Raw genomic sequence first — 16342 nt, forward strand, 5'->3', positions numbered from 1 at the left:
CGCAACGCCTGCTCTAGCCCGGGACGTTTCACCGATCGGTTTGGGCTCTTCCAGTGCACAGCTGCTTGGGCTGTGGAGGGTTTGGGGTTAGTTCTTGCCCTTTATCCTATCTTCTTCTGAAAAGAAACAATAAGCAAGTTAACCTTTAACTTTTACCACCAAAGGCCAATAGCCTCAATTCACACGGACCCGCGCTGCAGCTCCGCTGCTTCCCAGGGCTTCAATTCAGCCCAAACAGCACCGCAGACAAGGTGTCAAACGGGTCAAGTACTCCGGTAATCCAGTATGACAAATCACGATTAACTTTCGGTATTTATTGCAGTTATAGCCTTTAAACTGTGCTGTTGATAAGCATTAGTGACCAATATCCACAGAATGGGAACAGAGCCAGGGGAAATGGGTGAATTAGTTTATGCTCTTACCCAGGTTTGGCGATGCTGACGACACACCGGCCTTTTTAACCTCCTACTGAAGGAGTTAACATCCCTAAAGGAGCTTGAACGGCTCAGGAGCAAAGATGCTATAGAATTAGAGTTACAACGTATGGATACGCACAGGCCTGGCAGATGCAAAGAGATCCAGACATCCAGCCATGGGACGGAGCCTTCAGCGTGGGGAAGGCGGCAGCGCTCGCGTAGGGGAGCTCAGCGCCCGAGCCACGCACGTTCCCCGCTCGTGCACCGTCTAGAAACTTGCCCCCAGCCGCCCAGCGCTGGGAGGTGCGCTGCTCCCGTGGGTCGATGCTTCAGTTCTCGCTCACAGATTGCTCTCTCGGCATCTCACAGGGATCTCGGCAGCGAGGGAAAGGGTCCCTCTTCCAGCAGCAAGCGGAGTGAAGCAGGCATGGCTGGGGAGGATGGGCAGGTAGGGGGTGACGAGCTACTGGAAGTCAGGGCCTTACGAAACCGGCCGTTCCTCTACAGCAGACATCTACATCTACATCATCTCCACATCATTCTCTACATCTGCGTCTACATCATCTCTACATCTACATCATCTCTGCATCATCCTCTACATCGTTTCTGGCATCTACAGCAGATGCCAGGACAGGGCGTATGAAATACAGCGAAACACCCCCCCGACACAGGGCCAGGTCAGCCCCACCACGCACCAGGGTAGCTCCACTGGCCCAGCCCAGCCAGCTTCCTCCTGGCATAGCCACAGCCAGAGGCAGAGAGTAACTCCACCACCATAGCAGCAGCAGGCATCAATATTTTTGGAGGAAAGTTACAGTTTCAGCTGTGAAACAGAAGATGCTCATGGTATCTAATGTGATCTGACAGTGCGTGTTTCCTCCGCTGCCTGACATGCCGAAAGAGCAAAGCTGCATGCGACAGAGCAAGGAGGGAAACGTAGCCTGCGGGAGCTCAGAAGAGGAACTGGGCATACGGGTATGCTCAGCAATCTGTACGGGCACGTCAACACTCGCGCACGCTGTCAGTGCCTCCTTCTCCTCATTCCCCCCTCCACCTTTCTCAAAATCTGCTCTGCTGATGAAGCCCACACAGCGGGGCATTTCCAGGCCTCCGAGCGACAGAACGGAGACTTTTCTAATTACCAACTCCATTCAGCAGCCTGGCTGAGCACTCTCCTGAGCTGCCCTGCTGCTGGGACCTCCTTCGTCTCCTCTCAGAGAGGCCTCCACAACCTGCTCCATCGCTGGAACCTCCTTCATCTTCTCGAGAGACACCACTACAACCTGCCCCACCATCAGGACCTTCATCTCCTCCCAGAGACACCTCCACAGCCTGCCCCGCTGTTGGGACCTCTACCATCTTCTCCTAGAGACACCTCCACAGCCTGCCCCACCATCGGTACCTTCTTCATCTTCTTCTAGAGACACCTCCACAGCTCCCCCCCCCAGGACCTCCTTCATCTCTTCCCAGAGACACTTCCACAGCCCAAGCGCTCTCCTGCCAGGAACCTCTCCTGGGCTGCACCTCTGTTTGGCTTTTAACACCCAGCTGAGTTGCTTTGAGTTATTTGGAGCACCTACAAGACTTCACTGCCATGTTTACGTCCTTTCAAATCTGCTTTCCATTTTCAGTGCTCAGCATGTTGAGCTCCCCAATTGGCCCATTCCTCAGTCCCGTGACACTTCTTCCAACGCCGTCTTCATGTCGGCATGGGACAGAGCCAGCTCCCCTGCCAGACCCTGCCATCCTGAGCTATAAACTGCTACATGATTACCCAGATATCCAGGGATCCTGATGTCACCTAAGGACAATTTGGAAACATTTATGTATATCAGAGAGAAAAGCTGCTTTTTTTGTTGTTGTTGTTGTTTTCTTCTTCCCTGTAATCCCCTTGGTGTAAAAATGAACAAGCGAGTTATATATCATATATTTTACTACGCTCTCTTCTTTTTGTTCTGGATTGAAGGAAACATCAGACTAAAATTTCTTTACAAGGAAAACAACTGCCTCTGGCAACCTGTATATCAAACCATTCGGTGCTATCTCTCCTCTGTGATTTTGTATTCCTGGAAGAAAATATTACCTGTGCTCAGCTTGGAGATGGCGGGTATTTACACACGCTTGCACAGCCGAACAGCAGCAGCGCTGCTTCCCCAAGCCCAGCTCTGGTGCTGGTAGGAGAGCCTGGGAACTGCATAGCTTTTGTTAAAGCTAGTTTAAACAACTAGTTCTTGGAACAAGCTTTTTTAAAAAAAAAAAAAAAAGGGGGGGGGAGTGAAGACAGTAAAAAAGAAGGGCAAAAAGAAAAAGGGGGGACTGTGTTAGGATTCCCGGGGCATTTCCGTAGCTTTACGTTGCCGACCTGGTGAAATGCAGCAATGACAGCGGTTAAGAGACGGCAGAGCCCCGTGCAGCACCCTGCTGGCCTCTGCGTTACCCACCCTGGTGATTCAGGCTGCCAAACTCTTGGATTAAGGTACCTTTATCGGCCCAGGCAATCCCACATGATCGTTTTGGCCAGACTTGTTACCAAAACCAAACCAAATGGCAAAATCACTGCCGATGGCCTCGCCGAGGTGGCCTGAGCGCCGTTCGTCCCGCCTGCGCCGGGGCTTTGATCTGGTTGGGGTCTACCATCCCCTCACTTGGAGGAAGAGCAAACAAGCAGGTCTTGCCTGGGGCCGACCAGGAAACATGTCAGGGACGCGTACGGGGAAGGACCCCGTGAAGCCGGGATGCGACTCTGCAGAATGAGCGATATGGTAAAACTCATCGTTTTGATGTAAAGAAATAGAACAGAAGCTGCCCTGATGCACCGCTGAGCCAGGCAGCTCCCGGCAAAGGCAAAGCGCTCTACCCAGAGACGCGCGGTAGCTGAATACAGCCTGAAAACTCAAGCTGGGAGCAAGTGAAAGCAAAGGGAAGTGAATTAGCCTCCTCTAGGTTTACAGTACAGAAAAGCACACGAGCGAAAAAAAAGAGGAGATGAACCGGTGGCCCTGAGATCCAGCAGCTGCACGATATTCCCCGCAGCCAGGGAGTCACTTAGAGCACACGCACCTTCACAGACTCACCGATCGCCGGGCCCCGGGCTCGCGCGCCAGCGCGGAGCAGTGTCTTCAGCACGCTGCCAAGGCCTGCGCCACCGTGCAAAGCTAACCCGAACCAACCTCCGTTTTAAATGTTAACGACCTGGAGCAGCACTGGGTGCTGCCCACGAGCTGAAACCACACCTGCCCAGCCGAGAGCCATGCGGACAGGTCAGTGCGATGCTCTGTGTGACAGGTATGCACAAAAACGTTGCAAGTACCACATCTCCTCGATCTCCTGGGGCCCCTTTGCAGGAGCTCTGTATCTTCAGAAGCTCCTTGACCAAGATATTCAGTACCAAAGGCCGATTCTGCCACAGAAAAGGGACCAAGCCCAACCAACAGCTTGATATCCAGTTGCTTTCAAGCAGGAGCAGGCTCTCAGGAGTACTGAAAATGGGCAGATACGCAGATACGGGTTTGCTCTGAGATCTGCTTCTCAGGGATGGAGCTAGGCCCACTACGTACTGCAGGGATGGACCAGGACAGGCTAGTCCAAAGCTCAAATCCTCCGTGGGTATTAACAGCACACTACCTCAACCTGCACTGCCTGTCTTGTCATGGGTTAAATCATGCCACAACCTCACAGCAGCTCGGAGAGAGGTGTCAGAGACACGTGGGGCAAGCATCGCTGCTGACCTCACTTCCCTGCAGCAGCCCGTCTGCCGGGCAGGGGGACTGGGTAGCACTAGTGGCTTCCGTATCCCACTTCCCTCGGCATTCCCCACTGCTGCAGCTCTCGCCTTCCTTGGTGACCCCAGGAAGGTCTGCCAGACCTCCTCCTCCCCAGACCACCTCTGCCCTGTCCCTGCTCCTGCCAGCTCCTGGTGGGCACGTAGCCATCACACCCCACAGCCAGGCCCACTGGCATGCACAGGGCTCCGGCCAGCACGTCTCTCCCCACGATGGCAGGAGGAGAGACACCAGACCCTACACACACGTTTGCTCTTTTGAACTTACAGCTGAGACCACCAGAAACTCGATTCAACCATGCCAGCACTGCTGCAGCGATGACACGTGCACCGAGACCTAGGCCAGATGGTCCGTGTGACTGTGCTGCCTCATCGCGTTTCGAAAGGCCAGCCTGGGGACAAGGAGAACCGGGCAGACGTACGTGTTCTCCTCCGCTCTCGAAGGGCAGCAAGTGTTAGCGGAGACCGGCTGAGTCAAGGGAGAACAGGGCTGACTCTGCCTCTAAGCGTCAGCACACATCAAAGCAGCTTTGGCAGAAACACGGGCACGGCAGCAAAGCAAACACTGTACTCACCCTCTCCAGGTCTTGCCTGAGGTGCGTGAAGAGCTTCAAACGCCGGTAGAGAACGTCCTGCTCTTGCTGGGCCAGGTTGTCCACTTCATCTGTTTTTGGTGTCAGCAGCGGCTTGTTGGAGTTTGCTTTCCTCTTCAGCTTCCAGTACTGATAGACAAAATCCACCAGCGATTCGCTTAAGTCAAGGTTCTCTGCCACCTCCGAAGGCTTCACGAGTTCATAGAAGTCCTCCTCCAGCTGCTGGAGCTTCTGCTTCCGCAGCGTGACCTTCTCCAAGTCCAGCTGGGCTTGGTCGGGCTCTGTCCGTGCCTCCTCCGGGAGTTTGGTGGCGCCGGTGCTGTGCTCGAGGCAGAAGGACTTGAACTTCACTTCGTCATTGTCCGCTAAAATAGTCCGCATGTCGAGGTTGTGGTCGAAGGCGCAGGTGACGTGGAACGCCGTGACGCAGGCGGGCATGGAGCACTGCGGAGAGCAGAGCGAGGGTTACGCGGCGTCTCCCCTCCCCGGCCGGCCCGCGAGCCCCGCCGCCGAGACGCCCGGAGACCAATTTCTCCCCACTGAGAGATTTCTCCTCCGACAGATGGCAAGCAGCAGGCGTCAAAACCGTGCCCAAAACGCAAATAGGAACCGATCGGGCAGCGCCGCTGCGGGGGCCGCCGACAGGTACCCGCGCGGCGGCAGCCGCCCCGGGACCTCGCGCAAGCGGGCGCTGGAAGCGCGCCGGCGGCCCCGAGCAGCCCCGCGGCCGCCGGCGCCTCTGCTCCCGGCGAGCCGGCGCGGTCGGCTTGTCCGGGCGGACGCGGCCCCGGCCCCGGCGCAGCTCCGAGCCGCGCCAAGCGATTAACGCGGGCTGCTAATTAGCCCTCAAGCCACCCTGGGCAGAGGGCGGATGTTGCCAGGGCAGTTCAGACCCAGCAGCTGCTCAGCAGCCGGCCGCGGGACCTGCACCGCGGGGCCGTGCTGGAAGGAGGCTGCTGCTCCGACAGAGCCGCGCGGGGAGCGCAGCAAGGACAAACCGATCATCGGTGCAGAGCTCTGGCCAACCCGGCGGACGTGACATTTCTGCCTCCTTACAAAAACCAGCACGCGGGTTTTTTCTCATTTCCCTTTCCAGAGCTGAGCGGCTCCTCTCGAGGGCTGGGGCAGGGCCGACGCTCGCCGGGCTGAGCGGCGCGGGGCGGCCGCCCGGGCCGCGGGGCTGAGCGGGGACGGCGCCAGCACTCGGGGCCCGCGACGCTCACGGCGAGCGGTGGAGGAGCGGTAACGAACGCCCACCCGAGCAGGAGGTGACGCTTACTTAGGGCTTCTCCAAAACCGTTTGCTCCACAAAAGCGACCTGGGAGATGGTGGCAGCAGAAGATCGAGCTGTTTGGAGAGACCTAGGTGCCACCAGCTAACAGAGACCTGGTCTCCTGCACCTCCCTGACGGGCCGCGGGCACCTCTGCTGCGAAGAGCCGGCGGGTTCCCAGCCGAGGTGGGAGCTCGGACCCTCCGGGCAGCGGGAAGCGCAGGGCACGGAGCCGGCAGCGAGCTTCCTTGCCGCTTCGGCAACCCAGATGAGAAAATCTCTAATGGATCCGGAGTTCGCCTTGGCATCTCCTCACGTCTGACCACAAGAACCACCACAAAGTCCTGACTTCCCCTTCCCCGGAGGACGGAGAAGGCTGCCTGCTGGGCCGCGTCCCTGGCCAGCCCGCGTGCCACCACGCCGATTTGCACCGGGCTCACGTCTTCTTACAGACAAGCAAGGGAAGCAGTTGCGTGCACGGACCAGAGGCAAAGCGACGAGCGGGGAACCCTTCGTGAAGCTCCTCCTTCGCTTCCATTTGGTAGTCAATTCTGGATGAGGAAAACCACCGAGCTTCCCAGAGCCTTGCTGCCTATGCAAAACCGCCTCCCCTTCGCAGCTGCAAACGTGGTAGAGGAGGATGTTTTCTTGAGCTGCGGTTCTGCCTATCAGCAACCCTCCCTGCCCGTCCGAGATTACAGCCCTCGCTCCTCCCGTTCGCCTGCCAGCAAAGCCCAGATCGAACCGGCCACTTGGGAAAAGCAGTCTTGGAAGCAATGACCGACCTTCCCCCAGGCACCTGGGGCATCTAATTCCTGCCGCCAACACTGAAAGCTCAGTGTTTTAACAGAAAACAGCCCTCCCTCTTCAGAGCTGCGTCATAAACCTAAAACGTTGACAAAGGTGGTTAGATTACACCTGTATAAACAGGCACGACTCAAAAATATGCTCCATAAACATCAGCTTTCAAAACAGAGCTCTGGACCTCAGACGACTACAAAGCACATTTATTTATCTGTGGGCGAGCTTGCTGCTGATTTACCCCCTAATTCCTTAAATGATGGCACTGCCGGCTTTTCCCTGCTCCCGTCCTGCGAGAGCTGGGGTGGTGTCGACAAGCCCTCTCGGTGACAAGCCCTCTTGGTGACAACCCCACGAAGACTCATAAACCGTGAGCTGTCAGCAGCCGAGACAGCGAAGCTCCCCGTCCCGCTCCAGGTGACCTTTAATGCAAATCCGCCCGACGGAAAGGTTCTCGCAGCTAACGCGTGATGCTGGTGCTAAGAGGATGAAGCCTCCGAGAAGCTGAAATCTTTTTGATGCTGCCAAGTCTCTTTGACTCGTTTCCCTGCCCTTCCGTTCTTTGAAAGCAGTTGCCGTTATGACACAGTATCTCCATCTGGCAGGGTGAATAAGCAGATCCACCCAGAACCATCAAAATCAGTGAGTCAACGCTAGAGATTTAAAGAAATATTGTGAGATTTCATTTCAGGCTCAAGGGATTGCTTTTAAACAGCTCTCTTTAGAGTATTAAAACGAAGGCAGTCACGTAAACACAGTGGGGCCTGCAGATCTCCTACCCCTATCACCCTGCTCAGGCAGCCGGCTCCCTCTCACCAATACACATCGCTTCACACACCGATCTCTGAGATGCAGCTCCCACTTCTGTACCGGGGGTGATTAGTTGGGCTTGGAGCACATCCAAAACTGCTTTCCGATTTTTCAAAGCTTAATGGCTCTAACATGTCCTTCTGTGTGTGCAACACGGCTGCAGCTTCGACGTCTGCTCTGCCAAAGAAAGCAACAGGTCCCGCGCAGCAGCAGCCCTTCCCCGGGCTCTCCTGGGGCTGCCGGGATGTTGCGTGGCCAGAGCAGGGTGCAGCACATGGAGCAATCTGGGGCAGACAATGTGGCAAAGCCCCCGAGGCGCTCTCCCGCCAGAGGCACTGCGATGCGGCCTGAGCCTCTGCTCTCTGCCCCCGAAAGGTCCGCCTTGCTTTTGCGATCGGGAAGTCCAGAGCGTCCCGCCTTTGGCCCAAAATGCAAAATCTAGCCCCTTCTTCAGCACGCTACTGCTGCAGGGAGAGCAGAAAATCGGACGTCTGCGGCAGCTTGTTTAGCTGTGGCAAAGCAGAAGAAAATACGGGAACGCAACGAGGGCAGACACGCTGCCCGCAAGCTCGCAGGCCTTCGAGGCTACTGAGGGCTGGCGAGTCGCGGAGCGTCTCCATTTCCCCGGAACAGAAAGGTTCCGCATCCAACCCCACCAGTCCGTGACATTCCTGGGCGCTGAGGCTCATGAGTGTCTTATTCTTCAAGCCTTGCTGTCAGAGGTTCCCAATTTCAAACCAAGGTCGTTTTCAGTCTCGGTAATTAGTGTCGCTACAGCAACTTCACTGTGTTATGCAAAGAAAGTTAATCTAGATTCCCGGCGTTCAATACATTAAATAATTACAGACAACAACATCTGATGATGTCTGATTGGCGCTCACGCTCCCCGCTGTCAGCTTCACCCTGCATCATGGACTCAGAACGGGAGGAAACCAGGGCCAGGTTGAGCCCACCGACGACTCTCGAGACTCTCCAGCGGCTATTACAGGCGCACCCGAGGAGGCCCGAGCGTCTTCGGCGCCGGGTTACGTACCTGGATACACGTCCCGGTGCACTCCTTGCAGAGACTGCAGGACAGGGCCCACCTGCTCGCCGGGATATGGGAGATCTTCGTTATGGGTTCCATCTTTTCAGGACATCCAATGCTAACCTGGTTGCAAAGTAGAGGACACGCCGTCAGTACCAGTTACTAGCAGAAATCTCCTACGCGGGAACGCCTGTGGCAGCCAGAATGAGGGATGGAATTTTTGTATGTTATTTTTCAGGGTTACTTGTAATTTGAAAAAAAAAAAACCCTCCACCCCCAACCCAAAAACAAATATGGATGAAATGAAGGAAAAATTTACGTGAGAGGACAACAGAGCTGCCTCCTCTGGATTAATCTGTCATTTGGATTAATTGTCATTGCTGAGTATCTCAGTTGGGCACATAAAATTAGCTTCCCCCGGCCCAGGCAGGTGCCGTGAACGTCCTTCACCCCCGGGCAGGAGCTAGGGACCCCGCGCTCGCCCCGGCCCCCGCCGCCCTGCTCTCGGCGCAGCCCCGAGGACGCCGGCGAGCAGACCAAGCGCTGCCGTCCTTCTCCTTCGCCCACCCGTCTCCTGACCCGGGGTTCGGCCGGCTCTGGGGGACTCGGGAGCTGAGCTCGGCCCCGCGCGCCGTGCCCTCCCACGCCCGACGAGCGGGCTGCAGAGCGGCTTACTTCAGGTATCCATAAGGCACAGCTAACGTGGACCCACTTCGTCCCGCTGCGGGTGGGCTTGAGGGCTCCCCCTCTCTTGGGGCACAGCAGACACTTCGGCTGGACGCCCAGGGCGCAGGTCCGGCACAGCCAGCTCCCGATGGGGACCTTCAGGATGCCGTAGCAGGCCTGCGCCAACGCAAGCGGGGCTGCGTCAACCCCACGCCACGCTGCCCCCGTCCCGCGCCTCGTCCTTCGCTGGCGCGTTCGGGACCGCGGCCGGTTCATTGCCCCGGCGCCCGAGGGCAGCTCGCTCGAGTCCCTCCCTCCTCGCAACCCGCAAGCGCGCGGGCAAGCGGGGAGCCGGGCGCGCGGCTCGCCGGAGCCCTTCGGCAGCCCCCGCCCCGAGCGGCACGGAGCGGCGGTCGAGCGCTGCTTCTGTCGCCGTACGGGACCGCGGCGGCTCGGGGACCGAGGCCTGGGGGCTGAGAGGTGGAGACGGGCAACCTTCACGCCGAACAGAAACGCAGCGCTTGCGCCGGGGCAGTAACGGAGCAGAACGGTTTAACGGCAACGGGAGGGGGGCGATTCTTCCTCACCCGAAATTCTGAGGTTAAGACTGCAGGCGTTTTCTAAAGGATACGCTTCACAGGAATAAATTAATAGCAAGTCTCACGGCTTGTGTTATTTGCAAGACTAATTGCAGGTTAGACGATTACAGCGATGCTTCCCGGCGCGACAATCCAAGAACACGCGTCTCAGCACGACCCTTCCTCCCGTCCGCCCCCCCCCGGGCTCCGGGAGCTGCCTCTGCTGGACAGGACGAGGCAGCCGGTGACACGTCCCGGTCTCTGCTCCCTGCCTGAAACTTTTGCACGGGCTGGTTAAAAAAAAAAACCCAAAGCAACTCCTGAACCGTCCTGGTATTTCGTGGGATCTGATTCACTGATGGAAACCATTCAAAACACCCACCTGCCTCAACTATACATATCTCGAACGCTCCCACCCCCAGGAAGCGCTGATGGAGAAGCTGCCCGGAAGATCAGCAGATGGATCTCTTGGGAGAAGAAGAAGAAAACCCGTGCGCAGAGCAAAGCGGCGAGCGGCTGCCCCTCGGCTCTGGCCTTCGGCAGCCCCGGCAGCCGGCGCAGACCGTGGCACGCCACCCCACCGCGGGGCCCCAGCCCACGCGCTGCCCTTGGAAGGACAGGGAGCAAAGCCTCCCAGGACCCGGCGGGAGCCCTGTCGCAGGCAGAAGGGAAGCCAACGCGACAGAGGTGCTTTTCACCGTTCGCACGCTGGCGTTTTCCTAGTGAACGCCTCCTTTCCCCGAGCAGCGGGCACCCAGACAGGCCCTGGAGCCCGCAGGCACCACTGCAACTCTTCCTTCTCCCAAGGAAGAGCTCGAAGCATTTACATTCAATTCTAAAAATAAAATACTTTTCTTCAGGCAGTAAAATAAAATGAAGCTCCACATTCCCGCAGCAAGGAAGCTGGGATAGAAACTCTACCACTGGTGGAGATGGAAGGTCCTTACGCCCTCAGTACAACCCTGCAAGGTTACTGTCACGGAAGAGGCTGCAGGAAAGACTTGTCCGTCTGTCCCACTAGCTAGTGCAGGACTGCAGACTAACATCCTTCCCAGCCTGCCACCAAGGGCCCGGCACAGGACCTAGCTCTGCACACAGTCTGGTGTCTCCTGGATGCTGCAGATCCCTTAGCAACAGTTTAATACAGAGAAATGTGGCAGGGAAGAAGAAGGGTGGGAGAAGAACATGTACATTAATGGAAGAGGAGGCAGGAAAAATCTCAGAGATGAGAGTAAGCAGGAAGGGGCAAAGCAAGAACGCAGGAAACCCTAGAGAAGCAGTGGTCCACCTCTGCTGGCATGCTGCTCTGTGCTGCTTCTAATGAGCAAGTCTGAAATGACATCAAGTCTGAAAAAGGTATCATTCGCTGCCCCAGGACCACTGAAGAAGTCATAGGGATCAGTCAAAAACGTTCTAACTAACGCTGGTCTACAGCAATTCAGGAACGTGGGAAAGCAGGAACGGAGCAACCCCAGAGGAGGAGGTGCAAGTGGTCACCCAAAAGCGAGGGTCTCCTGCTCCGCTCCCCACAGGGACCACACGCTCGTGCCGCGTGGGCCAGGCAGCCCGAGCGCTGCTCACCTGGTGCACGCAGACGTTGCACTTGTCGCAGAAGACCATCTCGTTGCCGTCCTCGCCCTCCGGGGAGCGGCACACGTCGCACACCACGTCCTCGTCGTACTCGATGCCGAGGCCCTCCTCCGTCTCGATGGCGATGTTCATGTTCTCGTAGCACATGGTCTCCAGCTCCTCCAGCACTCTCTCCAGGGTCATCTCGTCCAGCTCCGGCTTCTCTGCAAGGCACGAGAGCAGGGACATCGTTCGGGTCCTACCCACCCGGGACCCACCACCCCGCTCGCAGACCTGCCTTTGCTCTGTACGGCACCGCGGAGACATTTTAGACTTCTCCTAAAAGGCAAATTGACAGCGCCAATAAGATCTGTGATTCAGAAAACAGCCGCTTCTAACTCGGGATACGGTTTATGTTTCATAGACAGCAACAAAATATTGCTGCTGGCTGAGAGGAGAGAAACCCATTGAGCTGAACCAATGCGGATAATTAGGTCTGACAGTTTAAACGTTCGAGGAGACGAGTTTTGCAAAGATGCTTTCTGCAGCGCGGGCTCAGACGAGCTTTGGCAATGCAAAGTCAATGCTTTAATTGTGAACACTGAAAACTGACCCTTTTAAGGCCAATTAAATGGAACCGTAAAACTGAAGCCAAAGGCTGAAATCGAGGCCGAACGTGTTTTTTTTTTCCCCGCTTGGGTTCACGGGAGCTGAGAAGCCAGGCCGAGGGCGGGCTCGGCTCCGCTGCGCTGCCTCTCACCCCGCCTGCACCGGGCTCCTCCTCGGCGGCACCGGGGGCAGAGACGCCGCGCGAGACGTTCACCCCGAGCGAGGACCGGGGACACGAGGCCAGCGCCGGAGGAGCGCCGCGGCGGCAGCAGCCCCGTGACGGGGGAAAGCGACAGCAACCGAGCGCGGGGGAAGCCCTTTCGCCCTTGCGCGTCGCTCGAGCGCCGCGTTTCGTCTCCGACAGCGGCTGCGGTGCTCCGGGACGTCCCTGCAGAAGAACATCACAGGCTTCCAGAGCGAGAGGAGCAGCTCCAGCGCAGCCTGCCAGAGACGATCGCCCCCGGCCCCGACCCTTTCCGGGCGTTACTGCCAACTTCTCGCTTCCAGCTTTTCCTCCTCCCTTGCCGCAAGGCAGCGGGAGTTCGGCCGCCCGCGTGCGCCCCGACCTGTGTCCGCTGGCGGGAGCGGGCTGCCGGCCGGGGCCGGACCGTCGCCGGCGCCACTGTACGCACGGACGCGCAAGCCCGGGTTTCCTCCAAGCACAGCTTTACGCAGGCACTACACAAGCCCACCGAGAATATATATATATATATATATATATATATATACACACACACATATGTATTTTTCTAGGTCGCTGTTTTGAACCAGCGAACGGCGTTACGAGCCCTGGAGCCGCAGCGCGACCCTGGAATCGCTCCATTTCTGCCCGTATTTCGGGCTCCGGGCGGCAAAGCCGCCCACCCGCCTCCTTCCGCGGCGCGGGCGAGCCGCCCGGGAGCAGGTCGCCGGCAGCCGCCGCGGCGCTCGGCCGGGACGCCGGCCAGCGAGGCTGGGAGGGGGGAGGAAGGAAAGGGAGGGCGGGTTTCCGCAGGAAACTGAAAACTGACCTGCCGCCAGGGCCAGGCCCACGCCGGCACCTGCACAGTTCCCGTTTCACCGCCAAGTGGAAAGAAACCTCCCAGACCGGCAACCGATCCTCCTCCCGCCTCCGCTCCCGCGCGCTCCCCGGCTGCCGCGCCAGCCTGTAAATTTTTCATTGCCAGCGACACGCCGCCGTCGGCACCGAACCCTCGGGGGAAAGGCAGCGCCGACGGCAGCACGCTGCCGCCGGGACCCCGCGCCGCTCGCTGAGGCTCCGTCCTTGGCGCCCTCCGGCCCCCGGCGAAATCGTCCGCGGCTCCACGGACGCAGCGTGGTTTTCTGATCGGTCTCCGTGCAATGTATTTGCTACACGGTTACGCTGGAAAATACAGCTCTCCCCTCGCCGCCGCCGGCCGGCTCGTGCACGCACTCCGCCTCGGGGTAATTGCACCAGGAAGCCGCCCGCCAAGCTCCGCTCGGGTACCTCGGCGCTTATCGAACCGGCAACTGCGCTTGCCGGGGATGAAGCGATTAATCGCTTATGAAACACTGAACAACGGGGCCTCAGGGTGAAGTTCTCCTCCCATTTGTGCACCGTTTATCTCCTTCTGCGTCGTAGAAAGTTGCTGCTATTAAACTCCATTCATAAAATTGTCATCTTTCCGGCTGAGGGGATGCTCCCCGCATTGATCGTGGCCAGCCAAACGGCAAAAACAAAAAAACACTCAACCGAAACGCTCCCGGTGCTGTAATGCAAGAGTAACACCGTCATTTTCCCTGTGGAGCGAAGTGCAAAGACTCAGATGCTGATCTTGGCTACGGTGAATAAATCCAGCTGAATCAGTCCAGGGACTAAGTCCTGGCTCACAACCACAGGTCCGAGAACACACCCAGACACAGGGGCTTTAATGCTGACCACGAAAAAGACGTTTTCACTGGGTTAAGGTATGCCAAGGTCTGTATAAAATGGGCTGGAAAAATGAAGTTTTTCTCCATGCCCACAGAGGAAAGGCAGCAGAGCAGGTACCGCGGCAAACTTCTCTACAGCTCTGTCTGGGGGACGCAGCCAACAGTGAGAAGTTCATTTTCACACCGATATATAGTCACCGGGGACGAACTTCATGTTCAAAACACCAAGGGAGGAGGAGAAGGCTCCGTGTCCTCGCCCAGACGGCCGCCCGTCTCCTCCTCGCAGGCGGGGCGAGTACGTCAGCGACGGCCGGCCTTGACGCGGATCCCTGCAGAGTGTCCACCCGCGCCCACCGCAGACCGACCGGGCTCAGCACGTCTCAGGCGAGCCACCAAAACTTCCTGACACGGCCTGGCACCTCCATGGACCTGCAGGTCTTTCCAGCTTGGCTCACCCCGAGGCGTTAGGTGCCTCCGTAGAAGCGACGAAGGGACGAGCCATCCCGCGGAGACGGACCCAGCAGAAGGCAGCGCCGCGGGGGACGGCGGCACGGGAGCCTCCCGGAAGGCATTTGGGGCTCTCGGGCCAGGGAGCGGGCCGGTGCTGCCCGCGATCCCCTTCCAGAGCTGCGCAGATGATGCCCGCTTCTGCTCTTCCCCGGAAAGCAGCGCTCCCGAGAGCCCGGGAACGGCGCGGGCGCCCCGGCTTTTCCCGGAGCCGGTACACGGGCAGGGAAGACGAGCTCCGTTCGCCCGGCTGGGCCGATGCGGGAACAGCGACGTTGAGCAGTTCGTCCAGAAGCAGCTGGTGTCAGGAGACCGGCTCCGACGCCCGAACGTCGGCGCTGTGCAACGATCACGCGCGCTTCTCCACGCAGTGCCGCTCTCCGTTGTAATTATTTTTGTAACACCGCAGTTTATGTGGCGTGAAGGAGCGATATTCCTCCGCTAAATGAATTCTCAGTTATTCCTCGCTCTGCTTTGAGCCTACTCACTGCGCGGGGAGAAGAAAAAAACCAGAGCCGGAGAGCCACCTTCCACAAAGCGCAGACCCACGTCCGACTCCGCTGCGCTCCACTAGAATCCATTCACCGAAACAACAAATCCTTTCACCCTGCGGAGTGTATCTGGAGATCAAACAGCTCACGAGCGAACAGCCACGGGGACCGCAGGCTGTGCACAAACTACAAACCTCAGAACCTGTTTTCCAGGAAAAACACACACAAACAAACAAAACGACCCGTGCCGCCTTTTTGGAGGATGCTGCAGATGTCTCCGAGCACTGCAGAGCACAAGGCCGCAGGGTCCCTGCGGGGACGGGGCGCTGGGGAGCCACCGGCTCGCCGGGGCCGACGCCAGCTCAGACCCAGGCTCTTGGCAAGCAGCTTCGGACCCGCTCGCTTCCGTTCCTCCCGCCTCCTCCTCCCCTCTTGGCCTGCACAGTCCCAGTCTGCATCTTTCCGCACCCTTTGCAGAGGCCAGGCAACGACGGATAAAAGCTAATCCATTGCTACGGGTCATTTTGGATGCCACCAGCTCAACAGCTACGGATAACGAGCTACCTACAGAAATGCAGAAAACCTTCCACCAGCATGAGCATCTGTGACCCAAACGCCCTGCGCCTGCAACGTGCCTGGAAGATGCGGCAGTTGCACATCCATCTTTCATTATTTATAAATGGAGCCATAAGGTAAAGCACCACCAGTAAAATAAACAGCAGCGTACAATCTGCACACGAGCTGAACATACGCAGTGAAACTTCGAGATATTTTGTTACAAACACGGCCTGCTAATGCACTTAAAAGATTTACAGGAACCAATTATCCCCCTTTCTGCCACCCACCGACATCAATTATTACTCAAATTTAAGATGATGACAAAATGTTTTAGAAGCCACTTTATAATCTGCTGTCTCTCCCCGGTAAAGCTTCGCACTGACAGAGCTGTCCTGGAGCACTGCTGATTAAAGCTCTTCCTTCCAGCCTGCAGCACAACCCGCAGCAGCGCTCGCAAGCGCGGCAATTATTGCAGGGAATTTATGCAAACGGCAAAACAACAACTTGACATAAAACCTGCTCGTGCTGAAAAATGTGAAGGCAGAGTGTTTCAGACTCGCCGTGCTACCGCCAACCCCCCTCCTGCCAATCTGCGCACTAAGGTAAAGACAGAGGGGCTTTCCTGCCGCGTCCGCCTCTCCCGAGGCCCACGGTGGCCTCACCTCTGCCAGCGGCTCACGGAAGTGCTACCTGGACTGGATTTCCTTGCAGGCTTTGGTGCCATAAGGCCAAGGCTATTTTTGCACCAAATGAGCTCGGATCATTATTTCAA

At 57.6% G+C, this 16342-nt stretch overlaps 1 protein-coding gene across 6 annotated transcripts in view; it reads right to left on the minus strand.

The window, feature by feature from the left end:
* The window catches only part of JADE2 (jade family PHD finger 2), a 53681-nt gene that overhangs the window by 11120 nt on the left and 26219 nt on the right, over positions 1 to 16342 (minus strand). For all 6 annotated transcript variants that reach the window (XM_062587023.1, XM_062587021.1, XM_062587020.1 and 3 more), the window contains exons 6-9: positions 11525 to 11736; positions 9375 to 9542; positions 8706 to 8822; positions 4773 to 5234 (exon numbers count right to left, since the gene is read on the minus strand). In XM_062587023.1, the coding sequence (XP_062443007.1) occupies positions 4773 to 5234; positions 8706 to 8822; positions 9375 to 9542; positions 11525 to 11736 (959 nt within the window). The remainder of the gene's footprint in view (positions 1 to 4772; positions 5235 to 8705; positions 8823 to 9374; positions 9543 to 11524; positions 11737 to 16342) is intronic.

This window comes from Rhea pennata, chromosome 14 (assembly GCF_028389875.1).
Source record: "Rhea pennata isolate bPtePen1 chromosome 14, bPtePen1.pri, whole genome shotgun sequence".
NCBI lineage: Eukaryota > Metazoa > Chordata > Aves > Rheiformes > Rheidae > Rhea > Rhea pennata.